The sequence below is a fragment of the Notolepis coatsorum genome (assembly GCF_963971535.1).
Source record: "Notolepis coatsorum genome assembly, chromosome: 2".
Taxonomy (NCBI): Eukaryota; Metazoa; Chordata; class Actinopteri; order Aulopiformes; family Paralepididae; genus Notolepis; species Notolepis coatsorum.
Window position 1 is genome coordinate 141,131,800 of NC_140166.1, and position 25,760 is coordinate 141,157,559.

The window sequence follows — 25,760 nt, forward strand, 5'->3', positions numbered from 1 at the left end:
TCTCTACCGGACTGCCTGGTAGCAAAAATCAATAAAAACATAAAACAATTTTAGAACTGCAATTCAATGAATGAAACAAGAATATTCCTATATATACCCAATCAGTTTCCCAACAGGATGAAATGTTCTATTGTGTTATATTCTACCAAACCTTTTTATTTTTCATTATACTTTTTTTTACAACTTTGATTTATATTGGTAAAAGTACTTGAGTGAATTGAAAGTGTATTGAGCCTTCAAACCTATTTCAACAGTATATACGTGGAGTGAACGGTAGCGACACGTCTCGTCAGTCTGTCCAAAATGTCAGCTCGTGTTTTTAGTGCTGAGAGAAACGGCTCATCTCGAGGCACCCGCTGCTGTGTGGTCTTGGTTGCCTGGCAACCCGCTGTGGTCTTGGTTGCCTGGCGACCCAAACTGACACCGCGCGCTCCGCTAACGGACCCGGTCAACGTTAATTTTTTATATCAATAAAATGTTAACTTAGCTCACGGTTATCGTGGGGCTTTGCTATTGTGAACTCTCTCTCTATCTATGGGGTGCAGATCTAAGAGTCACTGTGGGGTCAGGATTTGAAATAGATCGATAGGTGATTCAGTCAGACATAAGCGACACAAAAAGTAGGGAGGTCAGTCGTCCTGCCATGATGTAATGGAATGGGACGCCAGAGTACCAGAAGTCACTTTCACTTGGTAGAACAAACAACCACTCAAACTGTAGCCAACTCCTGTGCCACACAATGGTGTTTGTCGGTTGATGATTTGTTGGGAGAAATGCCGGTCAAAATAGCGTTGACGCATTTGATTCAAATGGCTACCCCCCCTTAAATAGGAGCCAAGATGTTGCTCCGATGCATCCAGATGTTGAGAATGCGGCTATTTACAATCGTCTCAAGAGGGTTAAAAGGCCGTTTTCCATGATCGATTGAGTGAAAATTATTATTTCTTTATTTCGCCACTAAAACTAATGTTACGCTTTTTATTTTATGTTGTAGACCATCTCATGGAGGTGGAATATGCCATTTAAATACATAATTGGCTCTACCACAGATTTTTTAAATATATATTTTCAGTGACTGCAGAAAAACATTTGACCTCCCTTGCTAAAGTGATAACCTTTTGGATTATATTGACCTATCTCAAACCCCACCCTCTTTTCCTGACCCTCCAAACACCTAAAAGGGGGCAGGGTTTGAGATAGGTCAATTGACAAAGACTAGCTAGGTGTTCCTGCTAGTCATCTCTGTCTTAAACACGAGTCAGCTTTTCATTTATCGACCTTTTGAACGTCGAGGTTTCTACACGCGTTCTAACTAGTTCGCTTGTGGCTAGCGGTGCCATTTGTTTTTGTTTTAGCGAGAAATACTAACGATGCTAGAGTAACGGCTAACAAAAAAATAAAACATCTATAGGGAAACTGAAGGGGCGCATTTAGAGATTTCTTTTCCAACATTGTAACGAGATTCTATAAGTGAACTAAAAGTCAAAACGTCCAGGTGGCCTAATCCGTTGAAGCGTTATGTCGGAGCCAAGTGCGGAATCGATTTTGGCGCCCAGGCAAGTAGTTTAGGCCTCTTCTTACAAACAGCTTCGATGGGAGAAAAGTGAGAGCACTGCTTTAAGTGTGAACCCAAGTGTGTTGTTATCCTTCAAGTAATCTAATCACTGGGAAAAGTCCAAACAGATAGTTGGCGCGGCTAAAGTGGCAACTTCTGTTGTTACAACTTCCCTGCTTTAATGAGAAGAGAGAGTGCAACGCTTGTGAATCCTGCATGGACACCCTCTTGGACCAGTCGTTTTTCCAACATGCCCCAAGTCAACCCTGAGCATTACATTAATTTGTATTCATGTAAATAGTTTTTTGTATTTGAATTATTATTTTATAAATGTTCTACTTTCGTCTCTTCACCACCTGCAGGTGACCGACTGTGACTGGTATTGACCCATCTCAAGTCCCGCCCTCTTTTCTCCTTCTTCCAATCACAACCGTTGTGATTGGAGGATCAAGAAAAGAGGGCTAAGGTTCGAGATAGGTCAATTAATGGGACTATTGTCAAGGGGTAATTGGATTTATTTTTGGGAGATGAAGGGGGTTGAAATTATTAAAATGCATCACTCCTCGTTATTAAGTATAGATTTCGAGGGGAAACAACCGTCCCGTTCTTAAAAATTAAAAGAAGAACACCTACTGTCAATCCCTACTCTCTAAGTAAGACACTATGTGACATTCTATTCCACCAGGTTCTATGTGAATTGGCCTCTATATCTTGATGGGCTGCATGTGTTGAATGTCTTTAGCTCCGATATCAACCAGGTAGAGGAAGCAACAGTGGGCCATGATGACTGTAACTTTAGAAACGGGTTGCTGCTTGTCAACAAACTGAATCTAAGAAAGAAATGTGAAATAAACATAAAAATAATAAAAAATGCATCAGCAATTCAATTGTGTGACATCTCAGTAGCTTAAGATGACTTTCAGTAAATGTGAAGTTGAGTTTACGCCCATTTAGCGTCCAGATTCCTGGCAGGAAAATGTGCCGGCATATTAGTGGTGTCTTTAATATAATGTAAGAAAATTATAATAATAAAAACAATTGAAATTAAATCAATGTGCACATTAATCCAAAAGAAATTAAATGTAAGTGTCTTCATTTTGTAAGGTAGTGATGCAATGCAGTAACCTACATAACATTGCAATGGCTATTTTCAATAGTATGCCAATTTCAGGATATGACATTTCCATATAGCATTTCATAAAAGGGACAATATTGGAATTCATAACAGTACAGCTGAAATAATCACGGTAATATTTTTTTTGTTTGCTCAAAGGGTAAATCATGTAAGGTTTAATGTGAACAATCTCCACACAATAATTATTTCTTCATCTAAATTCCAGGTATTGTCACTTTTGAGGCAAGGCATACATTTTAATCTGTCTTAGGAAGACAGTGTGGTGAGAATGGCCTGTTGGGTCCCCAAAACATTTGTAGCCAAAGTAGCTCTTTTGATTATTATTGACATCTCTCTCTCTTATTATACCAACAGTAATGGTTATAAAAAGAAACACTTAATGATGTATTTTCATACATATGTATAATTCATCCTTAAAATTAAACACTTAGACACTTTCTTTCATGTCTTAGGAGAGACAAGAGCCAGCTAGAGCCTCACATACTTAGGAAAACCCAACTATCTTTATGTTTTTCTTAACATATGTAAATAAAGTACAATACTTATCGACCACAGGTGTTATAGCTATAAGTAATAAATTGACATATTTACAAAAATGCACAATGTGTACATATTACAAATAAGTAATATATTGATGTATTTACAAATAAGTACAGATATAAAAAATCTTCAGGAGAAAAAAAAACATCTGAGTTCCCCGAACGCGGAATGATCACATGGGAGGAGTTACCTTAAACTAAGCATAACATAACTTTCTGTTAAATATTAAAACGAGCCATCATCATAGTATTGCTGTGTTTATCAGGGTGGGTGGGTGTCTTAGTCTAGTGGTGAGAGCTGTGTTTGTATCAGAGTGGTTGTCTTAGTCTAGTGGTGAGAGCTGTGTTTGTATCAGGGTGGGTGTCTTAGTCTAGTGGTGAGAGCTGTGTTTGTATCAGAGTGGGTGTCTTAGTCTAGTGGTGAGAGCTGTGTTTGTATCAGGGTGGGTGTCTTAGTCTAGTGGTGAGAGCTGTGTTTGTATCAGGGTGGGTGTCTTATAGTGGTGAGAGCTGTGTTTGTATCAGGGTGGGTGTCTTAGTCTAGTGGTGAGAGCTGTGTTTGTATCAGGGTGGGTGTCTTAGTCTAGTGGTGAGAGCTGTGTTTGTATCAGAGTGGGTGTCTTAGTCTAGTGGTGAGAGCTGTGTTTGTATCAGGGTGGGTGTCTTAGTCTAGTGGTGAGAGCTGTGTTTGTATCAGGGTGGGTGTCTTAGTCTAGTGGTGAGAGCTGTGTTTGTATCAGAGTGGTTGTCTTAGTCTAGTGGTGAGAGCTGTGTTTGTATCAGGGTGGGTGTCTTAGTCTAGTGGTGGGAGCTGTGTTTGTATCAGAGTGGGTGTCTTAGTCTAGTGGTGAGAGCTGTGTTTGTATCAGGGTGGGTGTCTTAGTCTAGTGGTGAGAGCTGTGTTTGTATCAGGGTGGGTGTCTTAGTCTAGTGGTGAGAGCTGTGTTTGTATCAGGGTGGGTGTCTTAGTCTAGTGGTGAGAGCTGTGTTTGTATCAGGGTGGGTGTCTTAGTCTAGTGGTGAGAGCTGTGTTTGTATCAGAGTGGGTGTCTTAGTCTAGTGGTGAGAGCTGTGTTTGTATCAGGGTGGGTGTCTTAGTCTAGTGGTGAGAGCTGTGTTTGTATCAGGGTGGGTGTCTTAGTCTAGTGGTGAGAGCTGTGTTTGTATCAGGGTGGGTGTCTTAGTCTAGTGGTGAGAGCTGTGTTTGTATCAGGGTGGGTGTCTTAGTCTAGTGGTGAGAGCTGTGTTTGTATCAGGGTGGGTGTCTTAGTCTAGTGGTGAGAGCTGTGTTTTTATCAGGGTGGGTGTCTTAGTCTAGTGGTGAGAGCTGTGTTTGTATCATGGTGGGTGTCTTAGTCTAGTGGTGAGAGCTGTGTTTGTATCAGGGTGGGTGTCTTAGTCTAGTGGTGAGAGCTGTGTTTGTATCAGGGTGGGTGTCTTAGTCTAGTGGTGAGAGCTGTGTTTGTATCAGGGTGGGTGTCTTAGTCTAGTGGTGAGTGCACTCGCCCGTGACCACAATCATTGTTGGTTCGACTCCCGGTCGCACTGTTTATTTTGGACTTTTGCCGATACGAAATGTAAATTATATTACTTAGAGCTATATAACATAACATACATTATGTACCTTTTTTCATATGGTCGATTTAGTACTTTATTTACATGTTTTGATGATACCGTGTTGTTCAGAAGCATTCCTACTGGCTGGCACCCATAGAGTAGAGAAGTCGTGTCCCCTGGTGCTAGTGTGCCCTCCTCTGGTTCCCCTGGTTCTAGTGTGCCCTCCTCTGGTTCCCCTGGTTCTACTGTGCCCTCCCCTGGTTCTAGTGTGGCCTCCCCTGCCCCGCCCGTTATATGTTGTGGCTGTTCAGGTGCTTCATGCATTGAGAATTGTGAAGAAAACCATGGCGGCATTCCTTTCACTTCACTGCTCTCCGAAGTTTTTTGAAAAAAAATCATCTTCTTAAAATTGGAGGTTAATTTAAGGTAACAATTATTATTATTATAATTATTATAATAAATGTTTGTACATCCAATTATGGATTGCTACAGTAGGACAATATTACAATGTAGGAAGAAATAATAAGAGCCTTGGAACGTTTTTATTTCTTAAAACTATTTTTTTAAATGTTTTAAAATATTTCAAAGATCTTTCTTAAAAATGTTGTTGAATTAAGATAATTTTTTTTATTAAAAATGAAGTTGTCAATTGTTGACCCATCTCATCTGTGGAACCACGCGCCACCCAGCGCATGCCAGGCGTGAAACGCCTCAGTGTTACAGCACAACCACCAGGGTTATCACATGACATATCACATGACCCAGGGTGATCACATGACTTATCACATGACTTCTCTGCAACCTTTGGAATGACTGTGCCACTATCGATACCAGGGAGCTTCAGAACGAGATATTGATTCATGCAAAATGCTGTTTGATGTTTGAGCGATCATATATATATATATATAAAGAAAAAAGTAAACAAAATATAGGCTATCAATAGATTCTATGTCATAATAATAATTAATTTCGCTGTTCAATAATTTCATGGTAATGACGAAAGAAAACAGTACAGAACAGCGCAGAGAAAGAAAAGAAATTAAAGAAAATTTCAAGTAATCACTCACATCCGGATAAATAAATAATTTGTTTGAAACAATACTTAAAAAAATTATTGAGTCATTGCATCTTAGTTAAATAATCCTCACTGTGCGCCGAGTGTTGATTATTATGGTCTATTTCTGCGCCTCTGATCGGCACAACCTGTTGGTAAAATACTCCAATAAAAAAAATCATGGCTCTTTTTTTTTTCTTTTTAAACATCGCATCTCACAGGTAAAATACATTTCTACAAAAGGTGTTGTTGGGTGGTTCGTTTTGGACTACGGACGCACCGATACCGCCGAGTACTGCACTTGTATACATTATATTAGATTTATATACTTAATGTGTATAAATCGAATGCATCACTATAGGTACAAATAGACAATACACACAAACTATTCTTTTTGGGTCATTGAGACTATTGAGTCATAATCACTTTGCTATGATTTCTGACGTGTTAAGCGTTGGGGGGAAAAAGATACTGATGGCCTGTACCGGCATCAGTATCAGTTTGATACCGGACACCAGTAGTGATATCGGTGCTTCCCTAGTCGAGATGGGTAACTCCCAAAACGTTGACAAAGCCAAACCTCCAGGAACAGTTTATGAGCAAAGATTGGACATACCGGTAGTCGTGGCCAATTTTTTTTTTTAAATAATCTTTACAATTGTGATGTGAAATCCTTTTCAACAGTGATATGAAATCCTTAGTAACCGATAGCAGTGACATTAGTTTTATTGAAATAAAGCTGTCCAGAATTATGGTTATTCAATGTCTCAATGCGTGTTCGATATTCCAACCCGATTCATCTCTTAAACCTTGCACGCCTCACATATCGGCATGTAACTCGAGAACCGCTGAACAGATTTCGTCACCTGAAAGGGCTATCGACAGACAACAAATGGGGCTTTTATTCGATATATATATTGTATTAAAAAATATGCACACCCGAGCCACGAGAGGTCGCCAAAGTGCCGGCTGGGCAAATCGTCCTCAAGAGGGCCCACATGTGGGCGTAACCATAGGCGAGGCTGGGCCTAACCTAACCACAGGCGAGGCTGGGCCTAACCAGACGGGGGTGGGCGTAAGTTAACCACAGGCGAGGCTAAGTTAACCACAGGCGAGGCTAAGTTAACCACAGGCGAGGCTAAGTTAACCACAGGCGGGGCTAAGTTAACCACAGGCGGGGCTGGGCGTAAGTTAACCACAGGCGGGGCTGGGCGTAAGTTAAACACAGGCGAGGCTGGGCGTAAGTTAACCACAGGCGAGGCTAAGTTAACCACAGGCGGGGCTGGGCGTAAGTTAACCACAGGCGGGGCTGGGCGTAAGTTAACCACAGGCGGGGCTGGGCGTAAGTTAACCACAGGCGGGGCTGGGCGTAAGTTAACCACAGGCGGGGCTAAGTTAACCACAGGCGGGGCTGGGCGTAAGTTAACCACAGGAGGGGCTGGGCGTAAGTTAACCACAGGCGGGGCTGGGCGTAAGTTAACCACAGGCGGGGCTGGGCGTAAGTTAACCACAGGCGGGGCTAAGTTAACCACAGGCGAAGGCTAGGCATGTCATGTGAACCGGGACAACAAGAAAACTACGGCAACTCAAATGAACGGATTAGGGATGTCCGATATTGGCATTCAAATGTAATATCGAAAATTATCGGTATCGGTTTTAAAAAGAAAAGATTTTTTTTTTTTTTTTTTTTTTTTTACATTTATGTAACCTTTATTTACCCAGGCAAGCAAGTAAGAACAAATTCTTCTTTTATTTATTGTCAAAAGTATGCATAATGTTGTGTTAATTCCACGACAAGAGATATGTAATGTTAATTACCTGAAATTATTCCATTTGGGGGGGGGGGGAGGACCCCGCATATATCGGTATCGGTTGATATTGGTATCGGTATATCGGATATCGGTAAAAAAGCCAATATCGAACATCCCTAGTGAAAACCGTATAAGACAAGACCCTGTATTTGCATCCAAAGACTTTTAGAGGCCTCTGATTTTCCTCTGGTTTCATTCGACTGAGAAAGAGAAGTTAACTGCGGTTGTTCACTTGTGAGCACGTATGTGTATCATTACATACCGTGTCCTCTCCACTCCACACACTGCGAAGCGTCCCGATGGGAACGCTAGTGGTTATCCTTTTCCTGTGCTTACTGTCGCCCTTCCCCCGAACTATAAAGCACTTTCTAACTGCTGCTGTGACCCATTGTCACCTCCATTTTGTAATTGTAAACACTGTGAATCGGAACGTGCAATGTTACTCACTGTGCCTTGTATATATTGTATATCCTTTTTAAAAAAATATCTATTTTTACCTTATTGTTTTAGCACTCGCTTGTATTTAAATTGTAATTGTTTTTTTGTTACGTAATGTGTGATTTTGTGTGAAGGGCGGACTAGCAAAGTAAGATTTTCATCGTACGGCAAACTGTCTGTTTAACCGTGCACATGACAATAAACAATCTTGAATCTTGAATCTTAAGCGAAGGCAAACTCTCTCAAAAACACGTCGGTAGTGCCGAGTATCGTTTAAAATCTTTCGAAACCGGTGCCACCGATACCTTTTTTATACCTACACTTTGCAGAGTTATACGTGGGTGGCGTGTGTGCTGTGTACAAACCAATCAGAGGCGTCGCCGCTACATTTCGAGCGAGCGGTCGAAACAGCCTTATTATTATTATAGCCCATCTCGGAAACAAAATATGTTTATTGGCTCACCGGCGCTGACGGAGATCAACTACTTTAGGTATTGAAATTTGGCATCGAATAACGCAGCGCTTTTTCCCCTTCTTCCAGATACTCGATAGAATTGAAGCGATTCGATCGATGACATCAAAGTATCGAATCGTCGCAGACACCGGGCCCCTACTCTCAGGGGGGGGGGGGGGCAACGTGCTGCAAGATACTTTGCGACATAGCGTCGTGTTAACTTTCACTCGTCACAGACGACGACACAGTGCTTTTTAAAAAGGTAGTCGCCTTGTCGTTTCATCTAACGGTGACTCGTGAGAGAGAGAGAGAGAGAGGGCTGGCGTGACTTGGCTTCCACCTCGGGGGGGGGGGGGGGGGGGGGGGGGGGGGGGGGATTCCAGGAGACACACTACCGTATGAAACTGCACAAACCCCCCCCCCCCCCCCCCCCCCACTCCCTACGGTATACAGGCAGCCATCAGGTTTTCACTCAAAGATCCGACCAAAATGGCCGTCTGTATATATATACGTACGTCTTCTAGCTTTATTACTGTGTTACGACCTGATTGTGGCTTTATGAGATAATGTTTCATGACTCAAATAGGCAGAGGAGGAAGGTACCCGTAGTGGTGAGTTTGAGGGAACGTGAGGGAGAATCAGAGACTGACCCGGAGGGCAGACAGGGAACTGAACGGGAGGGGGAGGGGTGATATACAGAACAAAACAGAGTGTAAAAAATAAAATAAAACTAAAGAAAACACGAATTTTTTCCCTCCCTGCTACAATTCCAGATTTGTCTGTTGGTTTTGAATCCAGGTTTGGACACCCTGTCGTCATCCTCCTCCTCCAGAACCTTCTTACTGTTGAAATCCAACTGTGTCCTTACACGTCTGTGCCCAGTAGAGGGCGGCGGCGAGGCACGTCTCAGGTCTCGGTAAAAACGGTGACGGTGGAGAAATCATGCTTCCATCATTAAAAGAAAAGGCTACTCCCAGCTCCGTGAGTGCAAAATACTAAGAACCGGTCGACTCCCGTCTAACAGGCTGTGCGGATTATTGTTTTAATAACTAAGACACTAAAGACTGTTCATTCTGTGGAAACAAAAGTGGTCCAGACTTGAAATATAAAGTGGCTCGCTGATTGTCCCCGTTTGAAAGGAAAGTATATATATATAAAACGACAACTTGATCCACGTGACACACACAACTTGTACCGGTAAAAAAAAAACCTGCGTCATGGATCCAAGCTTATCGATTGACTTTGAGCAAACGTACGTTTATGGAGGATATCGTGACGGCAGTTGAGAAAAAGAAAAATGGCGGGTCCATCGTTTCCTCGAACTAAAGGGTCTCTTCTCCTCCTCCTCCTCGCTCCCGTGCGGGAGACGGAGGAGCTGCTCTTTAAGAGTGACTACCGAGCGGTCGACCGAGCGGTCGGTCTGCAGTCTCTCGCTGGAACTCACTTCAACAACAACAAAAACAACAACGACGAAACATTAGTTCATTCACCAGCTTCGAAAAAAAAAAAAAAAAAAAAGGACCAACCGACAAACAAATTCTTGTTTGTGTTGTTTTTTTTTTTTTAGGCAGTCAGGTCAAGGGTCATCATCGTGAGGTCAGACGATGTCATAAGGCCACAACGGTGCAGGGGTGTCGCAGTTTGCATGGCAGCACTCCTCTGTTGAGCTGGTAGAACTCCACCAGCTGGATCAGGTCCAGGAACTTAGTGGAGCCGTCGTCTAGGCTGAAGAAGATCTGACCGTCCTCCTCACACTGCAGGGGGGGGGGGGGGGGGGGGAGACACAGAGGAGGAGGAGGAGAGGGAGGAGGAGGAGGGGGATGAGGAGGAGGAGGAGGAGGAGGGGGAGGAGGAGGAGGAGGAGGAGGAGGAGGAGGAGGAGGAGGAGAGGGAGGAGGAGGAGCAGGAGGGGGAGGAGCAGGAGAGGGAGGAGGAGGAGGAGGAGGAGAGGGAGGAGGAGGAGAGGGAGGAGGAGGAGGGGGAGAGGAGGAGGAGGAGGAGGAGGAGGGGGAGAGGGAGGAGGAGGAAGAGGAGGAGGGGGAGAGGGAGGAGGAGAGGGAGGAGGAGGGGGAGAGGAGGAGGAGGGGGAGGAGGAGCAGGAGGAGGAGGAGGGGGAGGAGGAGGAGGAGGAGAGGAGGAGGAGGAGGAGGAGGGGGAGAGGGAGGATGAGCAGGAGGAGGAGGAGGAGAGGGAGGAGGAGGGGGAGAGGAGGAGGAGGAGGAGGAGAGGGAGGATGATGAGGGGGAGAGGAGGAGGAGGAGGAGGAGGAGGAGGAGAAGAGGGAGGAGGGGGAGGAGGAGAGGAGGAGAGGGCGGAGGGGGAGGAGGAGAGGAGGAGGAGAGGGAGGATGAGGAGAGGAGGAGGAGCAGGAGGAGGAGGAGGAGGAGAAGAGGGAGGAGGAGAGGAGGAGAGGGCGGAGGGGGAGGAGGAGAGGAGGAGGAGAGGGAGGAGGAGAGGGAGGAGGGGAGAGGAGGAGGAGGAGAGGGAGGAGGAGAGGAGGAGGAGCAAGAGGAGGAGAGGGAGGAGGGGGAGAGGAGGAGGAGAGGGAGGAGGAGGAGGAGATGAGGTGGAGGGGGAGAGGAGGAGAGGGAGGAGGAGGAGGAGGAGGAGGAGGAGCATTGTCATCATACAGCACAAATACAGCACAACAAAAAGAGGTTTGGCATCCAACCAGAGTGCAAATGTAACAGTAAAGTGCGATAGTAATATACAATGTACAGGTGATTAAAGCCCAACCTCCAGGTTAAACCCTACTGATCAATTATGGGTAGTTTACATCATTGGTATATAATTTCATTTTTTTTTCTTCCATTTGACACACCGGAAATGCCACTCTGAAAGAGTTAAAAAGGTCCATGCACGAATAACATGCACGCGCAAATCAAAAAAGCTTATCAAACGCCGACGTCACTACAGGTGCATATTAATGAGCCGAATCTAAAAGCTTATCAGACGCTAGCATGGCCGTGACGTCACTTCAGGAAATGCCTTGCCCGTCCGGGTCATAGTACTAAATCAATGGTGGCCCACTCGGTGCATCACAGTTAGCCAACTTAGCCTATAGCCTCCGCTGTTAATAAGCAATAGGCGTCCCGGCTACAGTCGGGACCACTACACTGACGTTAGCCTATGGTTCTCTCCTCTTTGTGTGCCCCCGTCCTCGCGGGTGTCCTGCGGAGGAGCTTGTGGACGCGACAACAGCGGCGGCCGTTGTTAGCTCATAGCTATCGTGTACCACTAGCCTTTACGGGCTCGAGCACCCTACAGGCTGCCACCATTGTCGCCGTTGTCGCGTCCATGGGCCCCCCGGCAGGGTACCCGTGGGGACGGGGTGTACAGAGAGGAGAGAACCATTTTGGGTCGGCCGTTCATGCCGGCCAGCGAGCCGGACGTCGGGATATGTTGTTAGTACAATAGCTACTAAGCTAAGCTATGTTAGCTACTAACGTTATAAACACAATATGTGTACAACGACACAATGATTTACATTATTACAAATATGGTAACGTGGTTGTGGCTTTAGAGATGGGTGGCTATAATCACGGAGCAATAGTGTTAGGTGAAACAGATACATTTTCATTCGGCTAGTAGTAGCAAGCATATATCTATGGTAGCAAGGCTCTGTGCCTGCAGTGCCTGCCACTAGCTGTGTGTGACTCTCAGCGCCCCCTGGTGAGCCCCCTGGTGCCCTGCACCTGTTGTGACTAAATCATTTCGATTACACACGCACGTTATGAACCATTGATTAAAATATCCACGTGCGTGGTGATTGTGTTGGGCAGACAAAATGTTTGATAAAAACGCTAAAACTGGGTCAATTTCAATACTTTTTTTCCCTTCGTCATGAAAGTCACCGTTGGCCTAGTCCACATTGTTTATTGAACAAAAATACAACGTGAAGGTTGGCCTTTAAACTGGGACTACTACTGGCCAGAAGCGTAACTAGTAAGAGTAGGATATGTACAGATATAGATATAGTAAAGGACTATGTGCAGGTAAGTACACAGGTGAGGATAGGTATATATATATATGCAGTGAGAATAAATATACAGTATATCTATGGTATATACAGCATTATTGTATGCTATCATACTATGGGTATGGGTATTCTTGGTGCATTTTGAATGTCTTAGCTTTTGGCAAAAGAATAAATAAAAGTCTTAAAAACCCTGCGAGGCCCAAATAAAAAAGACATTAGTGTCATGTACAGTAACTGACTTATGTTTAATCAATACAAATAAACGATGGGATTAGAAACTACAAGGCTAAATTAATTCAGAATGCAGTTGTTTGTTGAAATGTGGTGGCCGGACAAGATTTTTGTAATAATTTCTGTATCAAATATGAAAGATATGAATAATATATTACTTTGAGCACAAACAGATATTCATCATAAACCCATTCAAGTTAATTTTCAGACGGAATTGTTTTATTACTATCACTATAATTATCATAACTTTTGAACAATAAATTATATTTCTAATCTGTCAGCTGTTCTATATTGCCCACATACTTGTCTATATCCCAGATCAAACGTTTTATGAAACACAGATTGAGAGGTGTGTGTGTGTGGATAGTTTTTACGATTGTGGATTCTACTTCTGCGTTTGTTTATTTTTGATAGACCTCTAAGAAGAAGAAGCGTCACACACGAATCCCCACGGGGAAAACAGCGAAATATTTGTCTCAAAATTCCGTACGTAACTCCAAGTTGATCAAGCGTGTCCTTAGAATTCCGTACGTAAATCTAACCAGATCAAGCTGTTTTTAGAATTCCGTACGTAAATCTAAACAAATCAAGCGTGTTTTTATGATTTATGAAACACAAATTGAGAGGTGTGTGTGTGTGGATAGTTTTTACAATTGTGGATTCTGAGGTGTGTGTGTGTGGATCGTTTTTACGATTGTGGATTCTACTTTTGCGTTTGTTTATTTTTGATAGAAATCTACCCCCATAATACCACCTTCTGGGGAAATACTACCTCTGGACTACTAACTACTACAGAAAAACTTGAGTAACACGTTTTTTTACAACTCAAGTTCAGACCTATGTAACTCTATTACTATTAGCACTAAATGTGAATTTTTTTCTGGAATCAGAAACTTCAGAATGTCATCTTTCAAAGGGACCAGGCTCATGCATGTATAAAGTATGTTGTTTTGGTTTTCAAAAAAAGTATGCAGTCCTCAAAAACGAAAACTAAAATGGCCAGGAGACTCATTGCAGGTTAACAGGTTTTAATGCTTTCTCCAAAAATCCTGCAAAACTGAACATCTCCAATTTTTTTTAACTCAACATACAACTCTTCAGACTGCCAAAACAAATCTGGATTTTACAAATTTTACTTTCTCAAATAAAACCCTCCTCAAGTCATGAGCCATGGAATACACTCACAGCACACACATCCACACACACTTTAAATAAACAACTCACTGTAGCACCCACTTTACCCACTTTAGACACTTTAACACACTTTATATTTATTGGTAAAGAGATTTCCACTACAACTCATACCTCATTGCACCTTACCCTAAGTTGTACCTCATCCCATTTCTGCATTGTACTGTATATTGTATTGTAACTCAGTTACAAATATGTTTTCCTACTCTGTATTGTAAATTGTATATATATGTATATTGAACACGTTTGTTTACACTTGTTTAAGTACTTTTGACTTTCTATTTCATAGTTATCTATTTTTATCCAGCACACTCTCAGGAGCAAAACAGCAAAAAGCATTTCATATAAAAGTATTCTGTATTTTTGTATGACAACAACTAATAAAGAAACTTGATAAGCATAAGGACAATGCTCACCGGTAGGATCTGGAAATGTTTGATCTTCTGATGATGGCCCAGCGTCAGCACAAAGGCCTTGGGGTTACTCTGGCTGACCCTCAGCAGGAACAACCTGCAGAGCGAGAGACACAAGAACACCTGTAGCCAAGTCTTCCAGAAGCTCCACGCGGACGCTCGGTTACCTGCCAAAACGTGCAGCCAGGGGCGGAGCTTCCTATAGGCAACATAGGCGGTTGCCAAGAGCTCCACCCAGAGGGGGGGCGCTAAATACTGCACACAAAAAAGAAAAAAAGTAAAAGAAGATATGATATATATTTATATAATATATGAATTTTTTTGCGCCCCCCTATATCGGCAACCAATATTTTGACATAAAAAAAAAACTAACACAAGGGAAAATGAGCCAAATATCTAAAACGGTCGGGCGGTCTGAGGGGGCACCTCGGCTTTAGGTGTTCACAACAACAACAACAACAACAACAACAATGGGATAATATAGTTTGACGTCTCTTCCTTCTGACCACCGGTGTCTTGTTGATATATATATATATTAGATTAGATTAGATTAAAATGTATTGTCATCATACAGGTCAGACTACTGCTTGACCTTACTCCTAGAACCCACCTCACCCCTGCCCACTTTGACAACCTAGGATGGCTTAGAGTAGATGACAGAGTACAGCAACTTGCAATGGGCCTGGTCTACAAGATACACTACACGACCAAGGTACCCATGTACATGGCAAAATACTTCCCAAAGGTCAGTGAATACCACGATCACAACACCAGAGGGAGCTCCACAAATCATGTTAAACCCAGATTCGGCTCAAATAAGGGACTAAACACGTTTCGCAATTATGCCACATCAATGTGGAACGCCCTACCCAAAGCTGTAAAGGAATGTGGATCACTACCCACTTTCAAAACCTCTCTCAAGAGACACCTACGGGAGACTGCAATTCAACACTGGCCCCTGTAAATATCCTAACCCAACCCCCTCCAATGTACAGTCATTTACCTAGTATGGTTTTGTCAATAGTCCAATGTACAATTTTGTTTGTTTGTACAGAGTCTCCCCCCCCTCAATGTACAGTTTTGCTTGTTTATACAGTGTGCCCCCCCCCCCCCCCCCCCAACCACCTCCAATGTAAATTACCCAGTATGGTTGTCAATATCCCAGTGTACCCAACCCCCCCCACCCAACCTCCTCCAATGTACAGTTTCTACGTCAAATGTATATACTCCCTTTTCTTGACTCCTTCTGTATCACAAACAGTACTGTATTTGCAAATCTGGTATGTCATAAATGTATAGATGTAGCAGTACTGACTATCTGTATGTCATGTATGTCATATATGTCCTGATGAATTGAAAATGGGGGACCCTGGTGGAAACAAGACGAAAGTCTTTCTCTGGTCTGCATCCCCTTAACAATTGTGTGTATTGAGCTGTACTGTATTGTACCCATTCTGCAATCTGTTAATAAAGTTTTCAATCAATCAATCAATCAAAACAGCACAAGTACAGTACTGTACAACTAAAAGAGTGCAAAATGTATGTAACAGTGAAGTGCAATAGTACTATATAATGTACAAGTGATTAAACTGGGTATAAAGTATATAAATTAGTACTACTGTAGTGCTAATAAGACACTATGGTAGTCCGTCATACTGGCCAGCAGCGTAACTAGTAAGAGTACATAAGGGATATGTACAGATATAGTATCTACAGATATTTAACAAGGATTATATGCATGAATCTACAGACTGATGTGGATATATATACATACAGTAAGAATAAGAATAACTATATATATATATATATATGGCATTTACAGTCGATTCACTTTTAAAAATAATCTTAAATTGTATTTAACACTGTAAAGTATTTTGTTTTGTTTTCAGTTTCTGTGCGAGCATGTAATTTGCATGTAATAATCTGTTAGTTTCATTGTGTGTTGAGTACTGACTTTTAATAATTTTGTTTTGCAATAATACTTGTTTTTGTATGATTTTTTTGTGTGGACCCCAGGAAGACTAGCTGGTTGCTATGGCACCAGCTAATGGGGATCTGTAATCAAATCAAATCAAATCAAAATATACAGCATTATTGTACATGCTATCATACAGAGTTATATGGGTTATATGCAGGTGTATAGGTATATAGGAGGATTATATGCAGGTATATTCAGACAGATATAGATATGCATATATATGGGGTAAATATAAATATACAATGTATATATATATATACAGCACTGTTGTACATGCTGTCATACAGAGTCTATGGGTAGACTATAATGGGGTGGGTGGGTAGGTATGATAATTATGATTACTATGATTACAGTGTAGTCAAGTCAAGTCAAGTCAAGAGTTTTAATTGTCACGGCATACAGGTATACAATGAAATGCGGCTGGTCTTGCCCGCGACGATGTGCAATACAGTGGTACAACATATAATAGAATCCAATAAAATACAGTGGTACAACATATTAATAGAATCCAATAAAACAGTGCAATAAACAGGTACATGGTGTGCCATCTCGGTATCTGTACATTAGTATTTACAGAGCATATAGGACATGCTAGGTAGCTTTAGTAGTGCAATACACTGTTCCTGATGCTATACTACTTTAAGTGGCCTTTCCTCTGGCCATAAGTGTGCATGTGTGCGGCATGAGTGTTAAAGTGGCTGCTAGTGTGTGAGCGTGCTCAGCGTGCGTGTCGTGTATGTGCTTGTGTGTGGATAGTTCAGTTTCTGTGTCTCTCAATGTTCATTGTTCAAGGCTCTGATGGCCTGGGGGAAGAAGCTTAGCCTAAGCCTCTCCGTCCTAGTAGCTGGGGTTCGCAGGCGTCTGCCTGACCTCAGCAGCTGGAACAGGCTGTTATTGGGGTGGTGGGGGTCTTTCATTATTCTGCAGGCTCTGGATTTGCACCTCTTGTTGTATAGAGCCTGCAGGGGAGGTAGCGCAATACCCGTGGTACGCTCGGCTGAGCGGACCACTCTCTGTAGGGCCTTCTTGTCCTGTGCCGTGCTGTTGCCATACCAGGCAGTGATGTTTCCAGTCAAGATGCTCTCTACAGCTCCTGAGTAGAAGGACTGGAGTATCTTCCCCGATACTCTGAACTTCCTTAACTGTCTCAGGTGGTAGAGGCGCTGCTTCGCTTTCTTTACTACTGTGTCTATGTGTGTTGACCATGTCAGGTCCTCTGAGATGTGGACCCCCAGGTACTTGAAGCTGCTCACCCTGGGCACTGTGTAGGCGACAGAGTGGTACAGTATGGGTGACAGAGCCCTAGGGTGTAGGCAGTGGAGTCAGAGTTGGTATGGGAGGGGAGGGGAGGGAGGGAGGGAGGGAGGGAGGGAGGGAGGGAGGGAGGGAGGGAGGGAGGGGGGGGGTCTGGACTCTAGGTGGGTCTTACCCATCCACTTGTCCCTGCTGGTGGATCATGCGGTGCGACTCCTCTCGGGTTATTCTGCCATGGAACCACAACTGGGCTACGTGGATCACTGCATTGGACGACAGAGAGATACTCTGGTTCAGTCGGTTTAATATTCAACATTAACAGGAACTTGTGATTTGTGTTTTTATTTTATTTTTTGGTACCAGAGGTTTCAACAGCTGGCGCTTTAAAAAAAAAATCAATCGTATTCTTAATTCCCTCTAACGCTAGACAGGCTGAATGAAATATCGTAGGGTAGTACTACTGTAAATTGGCAACTTAAAAAAACAAAACAATGTAACTTAAGAAATTGTAAAAACGAATCCACACAATAGTCTGAGAAATGACAAGACATAATAAGCTTGAAAACGCAGGTTCTTGTGGAAAACGTTTTGACAACAATGCAGGGTTCCCAGTACAGGCGTGTCTCACCTGAGCTCAGCGTGGAGTGGTGCAGAGGACTGTGACAACCCAGGATGTTCATCCGCTGACTCCTCTTCTGAGGAAGACGCCACGGGGCGAGACCACACGGCAGGGATTAGTTACATTTTACATTTGGTGAGTTAAAAAACAGTTTAAAATAAAATACAGTCAAATGGTTTTACAGAGGTACAGAGATGAAGGCGTTTGATAACTGGCAGTATGTATGTGTAGGGTGTAGCTCCAGATTCTGGGCCCCATGAAAGAATGTATTTGTAGGCCCCCAGTGAATGCGAGCGCGCGTAAGCGTGCGAGAGAATCTTTTTTTTTTGCAATTTTTTTATTGATGAAAACGCATAATATGGTTTTTACCTATACATTCGGATCAGCAGTTCAGCACCTGCCTGTTGGTGGGTGAGCCTAGTAAAGGATGTCGCATTGCGTTCATCTTCAATGAATGGACCAATGCAATAGTCTACCAAAGCCCCCCCTCTCTCTCTATATATCTCACACACACACACACACACACACACACACACACACACACACACACACACACACACACACACACACACACACACACACACACACACACACACACACACACACACACACACACACACACACACACACACACACACACACACACTTCAGAAACAAACATAGTATCAATGAGAGCATCAATAATACACCTGAGTGAAAAAAAGAATGTGGGCCCCCCCCCCCCAAGTGCTGGGCCCTTGGAATCATCCTAAGCTACCCCCCCCCCCCAGCTACGCCCCTGTGTGTATGTATGTGTATATATGTGCATATGTAGGAGTATAGTTGTATATATGTATAAGAAATGGCTAGAGGAACTTTACAGGGTAACATACAGTTTGGCAAATATGAATAAGGTATTATTAAAAAATGTATTGTTAAACTAAGTTCATTTTCATCAATATAAGTCTAGTAATGTATGAATTAGAAAATAAAATACAGTATGTTCTGATGAGTAAATAGGGGTGAGATTAAATAAGTGTAGGCCTATGCTTCTTCCCACTCCTTTTCAAATATGTAAATGACACAAAAAAATATATTTAGTTTGACTTTTTTGTTTGTTCTTTGTTATTTTACATTTTACATTTTTTATATACATTTATTATTTGAACGGCTTAAGGCTATATATGTACTTGATGTTTGTTTGTAATGTTGCATATTTTAAATAAACTTCAATCAAATCTAAATCTAATTTAGCTGACGCTTTTATCCAAAGCGACTTACAAGTTCTGTACGAGTTAGCAGAATCAAAGACGACTCGATAATTCCATATCTACTGATGTTGGGAGGTTTTGTGGTTTTATAGCCTATATATTTTTTAAAGGTGGCATGTACTATAAATGTCATTTTTCAGTCTCTAGCATTGTATTATAGTAATAGGAGTTCGTATCAATGTGTTTTAGTGTCTAAATACCATATTGGCGGATTGCTCTGATTCAGCTCAGCCCCTTTCCTCCTCCAGTAAATCAGGCCATTTTGATTTGAACGGCTGAGTCACGTCATTCGGACGCTGGGTAGCGCACAGTGATGCGATTGGCTCTGTGGTTGGAGCTAATGCCCGCCCACTTCCTCATACTGCGAGGCAGATTGAAACCCGACACCTCTGCATACTCTGGAGGGAGAGAGAGAGAGAGAGATAGAGAGGGAGAGAGAGGGAGAGAGAGAGAGGGAGACAGAGAGAGAGAGGGAGGGAGCACTTGGGGGGGGGGGGGACCTGACGCGCCACACGGGAGGTGGGACCCTCTCGAAAACGAGGGGGGGGGGGGCTCCCTTCCTCCCCTCTCCCGTGTGGCGCGGCAGGTCCCCCCCCCCCCCCCAAGTGCCCCCTCCCTCTCTCTCTCTCTGTCTCCCTCTCTCTCTGTCTCTCCCTCTCTCTCCCTCTCTCTCTCCCTCTCTATCTCTCTCTCTCTCTCTCCCTCCAGAGTATGCAGAGGTGTCAGGTTTCAATCTGCCCCGCAGGGAGAGAAAAAACAAAAGGAAGAGACGGCCTGTCTTTTTTTTCTCTCTCTCTCTCGCACCCCCCCCCCCCCCCCCCTCTCTCTATCTCTCTCTCTCTCTATCTCTCTCTGCCTACCAGTCGCAGACTGTGTGGACTGACTGTCACTCAAAGTGCTTATGGGCGGAGCCAGGCCATAACAGCCTGAAATCTTGGAGCTGAAAAATGATGGTTTTGAGTACTTGATTAGAAATATAAAACAATGCATTTAAAAAAAAAAAAAACTTACAGATGTCTTCAATAGACTAACAGGAATTGTGTAAAGTTGCCCAAATAGTGCTAGGAATAGCAGTACATAGCCCCTTTAAAGGTTGGCGATGGGCGCAGTGCACTTAGTACCCCCTAAGACACACACACACCACCGCCCCACCTCCCACCTCTCCTCTATTGTCCAAACCAAGATGAGATAAGATATTCCTTTATTGATCCCCTTGGGGAAATTCAGGTGTCATATCAGCATGGGGGAGGGGAGGTACAGGTATGGGCAGGGTAATAGTAGAAATACATGAATATAGCCAATACAATTAGATCTGAATATAAAAATATGAGAAACAGTGTAAAAAATATAAGAAATATGAGAAACATAAACAGTGTAAACAATATAATTAACTCTGAATATAAGAAATATTAGTCAAATAAACAGTGTAAACAATATAATTAACTCTGAATATAAGAAATATGAGTAAAATAAACAGTGTAACCAATATAATTAACTCTGATAAGAAATATGAGTAAAATAAACAGTGTAAACAATATAATTAACTCTGAATATAAGAAATATGAGTAAAATAAACAGTGTAAACAATACAAATAACTCTGATAAGAAATATGAGTAAAATAAACAGTGTAAACAATATAATTAACTCTGAATATAAGAAATATGAGTAAAATAAACAGTGTAAACAATATAACTAACTCTGATAAGAAATATGAGTAAAATAAACAGTGTAAACAATATAATTAACTCTGAATATAAGAAATATGAGTAAAATAAACAGTGTAAACAATATAAATAACTCTGAATATAAGAAATATGAGTAAAATAAACAGTGTAAACAATATAATTAACTCTGCATATAAGAAATATGAGTAAAATAAACAGTGTAAACAATATAAATAACTCTGAATATAAGAAATATGAGTAAAATAAACAGTGTAAACAATATAATTAACTCTGAATATAAGAAATATGAGTAAAAGTAAAGGACATGAGATGCTGAATATATCTGCAGAACAGAGTCTTGTACACAGCGTTTGGACCCAGCCTGACGCGGCAGACCCATGGAAACGTAGGAGAAGCTCGCCCCATAGGGTCATGGAGAAATAAACAAGCAGCTTGCCGGCGAAAATTGTCGTCAATAAAGTCAATTTGACTCACCGTGGTGATGTGTTGCCTCTCGCGTCGGGGGGGGGGGGGACATATTAAAGTGTAGAAGAAGACTATCTTGTGTCCTTCTCTGTACAGCAGCTACTGTAGGCACAGCTCGCGCATGAAAGCTTTAATATAAAAGCCCCTTTTCTGATTGCACACTGACAGCCTTGTTAACACAGAGACCCATGGAGGAATAATCTGTTTTCCTGTACTCTAATGTAACCACAGCACCGGGAATCCATTGCGCCACGAGAGAGGAGACAACAGCACATCGCCATGGTGACGAGACACACCAGCACATCGCCATGGTGATGAGACACCAGCACATGGCCACGGTGAGTCAAATTGACTTTATCGACGACCATTTTCACCGGCAAGCTGTTTGTTTATTTCTCGGCGAGTCGCTTTCAGACCAAATGGAGGTGCGGAAGGGGGGGGGGGGGGGTTGACAGGGAGAATTCAAAGACCCAATCGGTGCCTCACCCTCCAGGCGTGCCCCTCCTCCATGGCCGCACTCTGGGCCTCCACAGGGTTGTCAATCACCCTGCCTATCCTCCCTGAGAAGTCCATGGCCACGAGGGAGTTCTCCGATACACTCCGCTAGGGGTCGACAGAGAGACACAGACGTTAGTGGAACAGTAGCAGAGAAGAGAGAGACAGGACCCGGTCGCGTGTAGTCTTTTACCAACGGAGTTCCGCGTTCGGGTTCCGCAATCTGATTGGCCACTGACGTTTCTCTCTGCTGCAATCGCGTTATGCATATTTCTGCCTCTAACAGCCTGCTAGCTAGCTAACGCCTAACGTCACGGTGCCCAATCGCGGCCACTCTTATTGTCTGGGACCAAATACGGCCACGCCCCACTCCCAGCAAAAAGTGGGAATCTCTAGAATGGGTTTGGGGCGTCACTGTATACGGAAGTAGCTCTCAAGGTGACGATTAGACAACACTTTTTTGTTGTCAGTAGATGGCAGCATTGGTTTAAAATTAAAAGCTGAAAATGTTGAGAACTACAACACTGCATTTCCCAAGAGTGTTAGCACAGGTCGCAGGTCACTGGGATGTGTCTATATTCTCCGACGTGATCTGAACAGCGGTAAACTAATACTGCGACCTCGGTATAGCGACCGAGAATGGCCAACTAATTATCTTAACAAAAGTGCGCTGGTAGCGTTACATATGTTGTCTAAAGGGGGACATATGGTACAATTTAAGATTCTAATGATAATCGGCATATAAAGGACACCATAGAGCATCGTTAATTTGTAAGAAACCTCAATGAAAACGGCGCAGGGTGCTATTGTTATGAAAATGTGATAGAATCCTATAAAAATTTGGACGCATTTGGCCTACGTTCCGTTAGTTCTATCACTGGTTAAGCTTGGCGATTCTTTCGAAGTTGGTTAAGGTTAGAGTTTGGAATCAGGGCTGGTGGTCTATCGCCCTGCTCTAAGACAAACTCTAACCTTAACCAACTTCGAAAGATGTCGCCAAGCTTAACCAGTGATAGAACTACTGTAGGCGTCACAGGATTGGCGCAGAGAGAAACGTCAGTGGCAAATCAGATCGGGGAAAACTGCAACTCCATTGGTAAAAGACTACACACGACCCGGTCAGATGAAGTGCCACAGCACTGTGGCTGAACTGGTTAGACTGGCTTCAACAGTGTTTCTTTTGGCCAGTGGATTTCAAAACTACATGTCAATCAATACTTTGTTTGTGTACGATGGATTGAGAGGCTTGCAGGTAGACAGTGTTGCAATGCAGGTAACTATGCAGTCATGTACAATGGATGACTTCTATCTTAGATTATATTCAAATGTATTGTCATCATACAGCACAAGTACAGTACAACGTAAATAAGTGTGGCAAATGTAACGTAAGGTTATGAATATAACCAAGTTCTATGAATACTGGTGACGCTCAGCGTCATCTGCACTAACCTCACTTCGTGCATATGCACTGAATAAAAATCCACAATGTACCTTTACATCCCAACATTCGTCTGGCCACACCCCTATCCGCTTACCTTCATAAGCAGGTGTGTGGCCACCTACTCGCCTCCTTCCCAATCTTTCACCACAAGGCGAGATCAAAGGCTGCAGTGGCGTCCAGACGCTGAGCGTCACCAGTATTCATAGAACTTGGTTATATTCATAACCTTACGTTCTATATCATACTGGCTGCCGCTCAGCGTCATCTGCACTACAGGAGCTGAGTGGGAGCCTGAAGCTCGACAAATGTACCCCACTGAGGCCCCCCACAACCATCAGAACCGGGGAGGACCGAGCCCCCCGACCCTCCCTAATGGAGGATACCCCCCCTATTGGAGGACGGGAGGGAGACGGATCTGACCGTGCGAAGAGAAACTCAAGCAACTCAACGCACAGGGTGAGCAGACCGTGGCTTGAACCCACGACTACCCACACGCACAACCCGCATGCCACCAGGGAACGAACGGAAGGAACAAACCTCGTTACCACCCCCAAAAACACGTGGTCGAGAGCAAACTCAACCCTGTGGCAAGGCCGTAGCAGCGGAGCGCGAAGGAAGACCCAGACCCACTGAAGGGACTGGATCCCCCGGAAAAAGGGGGCCCGGAAAGGTCAATGACGCCACAGCATCGAGACCTCACCAGGCGGTCACTTAGTGACACCGCCCCCCCACATCGCCAGCGTATTCGGACAGGGCCCCTCCAAGAGCGGGCCCTTCCCCCCACTAGTACGCCGCCTGGCACATTGACCCTGACAAACTCAGGCAGTCAGCATGGCCGTAACTCGAAGCACACAAAAGGCTACACTACAGCGGAAGCAGGCAGCGCACCGGGGAGACGACCCCAGAGGGGGTCGATCCCTCAAACCAGGCAGCATAATTATAGATATTTTTAGAGAATAAATAAATCCAATGAAGTTGCCAAGTTCACAGACAACTCTGCGCTCTAATGCCTATTATGTGCGCTCGTCATGAGCCCGTTCTGGTCAGAGTCATATGGCTTCAGTGGATAACTATGATCTGCATTTAAGTGAATATGAATGAGACTCCGGCCACCGGCACATTATCAGCCAAAATGCGCATCGCAGATTATCTGTACATTGACCAAGTGGAATCCCGTTCACATTACTGATTACTGATGGAGCAAACTCTGAGAGATTGTTCACAGAGGCGCTGCCGAACCAAGATATAATATGATGTGTATAATATAATGTGTGTAGAGGCATATGATACAATCTATTTTGTTGTTGGTATTAGGCAGCCTATATGAAGTTCATTTAAGACACATTTATTGCAAGGGTTTTGTATACACATACACTCAACAAATAACCTCTGTCTGTTCTCGTTGCGATGCGTTTATATCGTGGGTGTTCATATGACTTGTATTCTGCTTACAGCTTCGGGGTTCCACTTATTACGTTTAACAATGGCAAAGCCTTTTAAATATAATCAAAACGTTCCCGTATTTCTGCAATATATGCGCAAAATAATAACGAGTTGAGTTACGCGGAGCGCAGTCAGTGCTTATTTCCGCGTTGTAAAAATATTCTACCACCGGGCGCCAACTACGCATGGTCCGACCTGTGCTTAAATATACGCACAAAGTCAAGCACAAGTTCAAATTGATAAATCCCACACTTTGCTTAGAAATGATCGTATGCACGGGTTACGCACATATCTGTGCGTACGTCACGTTGATAAATGAGGGCCCTGGACTCTCCCTGTGAATCATCTAGCCTGGACGTTCCTACGAATCACATGGAGTGACCTTCCTCTCGCCTGTCGCACATTCCAAACATTATTTAACCCTGTCTGCATGGTACCTTTGAATTAAACAACCTAACCCGCCTCATTCTCCTCTCCCCTGTGTTCTGCTCTTGGGCTCAAGTTAACGCTACCCTAACAATACATAAATATAAAACCTCCTTATTATCCTAATTATATTTGATCTATAACATAACTGTATTCAAATAGTGACAAAGGGAAAAAGAAAAAACATATATATATATAATTTTCTTTTCAAATTTTTTAAACATAAATAAATGTGTATATGTTTTGTACATAAAACAATGAAACGTTTGTAACCTTTGCTAAATGATTTACTGAATTATGTTTCTTTTTTGTATATATTTTTTGTGTGTAAATAATGTAATGTAAA

The 25,760-nt window shown here is 43.2% G+C and overlaps 1 protein-coding gene across 1 annotated transcript in view; it reads right to left on the reverse strand.

Moving 5' to 3' along the window:
• Positions 1–10,150: 10,150 nt before the first annotated feature.
• Positions 10,151–25,760, reverse strand: part of grb10b (growth factor receptor-bound protein 10b) — a gene marked incomplete at both ends in the record, with an annotated part of 107,942 nt that continues 92,332 nt past the window's right edge. The window contains 5 exons of the mRNA XM_084308327.1: positions 10,151–10,297; positions 14,361–14,454; positions 17,765–17,852; positions 18,218–18,284; positions 22,096–22,212. Coding sequence (XP_084164453.1) covers positions 10,151–10,297; positions 14,361–14,454; positions 17,765–17,852; positions 18,218–18,284; positions 22,096–22,212 — 513 coding nt within the window. The remainder of the gene's footprint in view (positions 10,298–14,360; positions 14,455–17,764; positions 17,853–18,217; positions 18,285–22,095; positions 22,213–25,760) is intronic.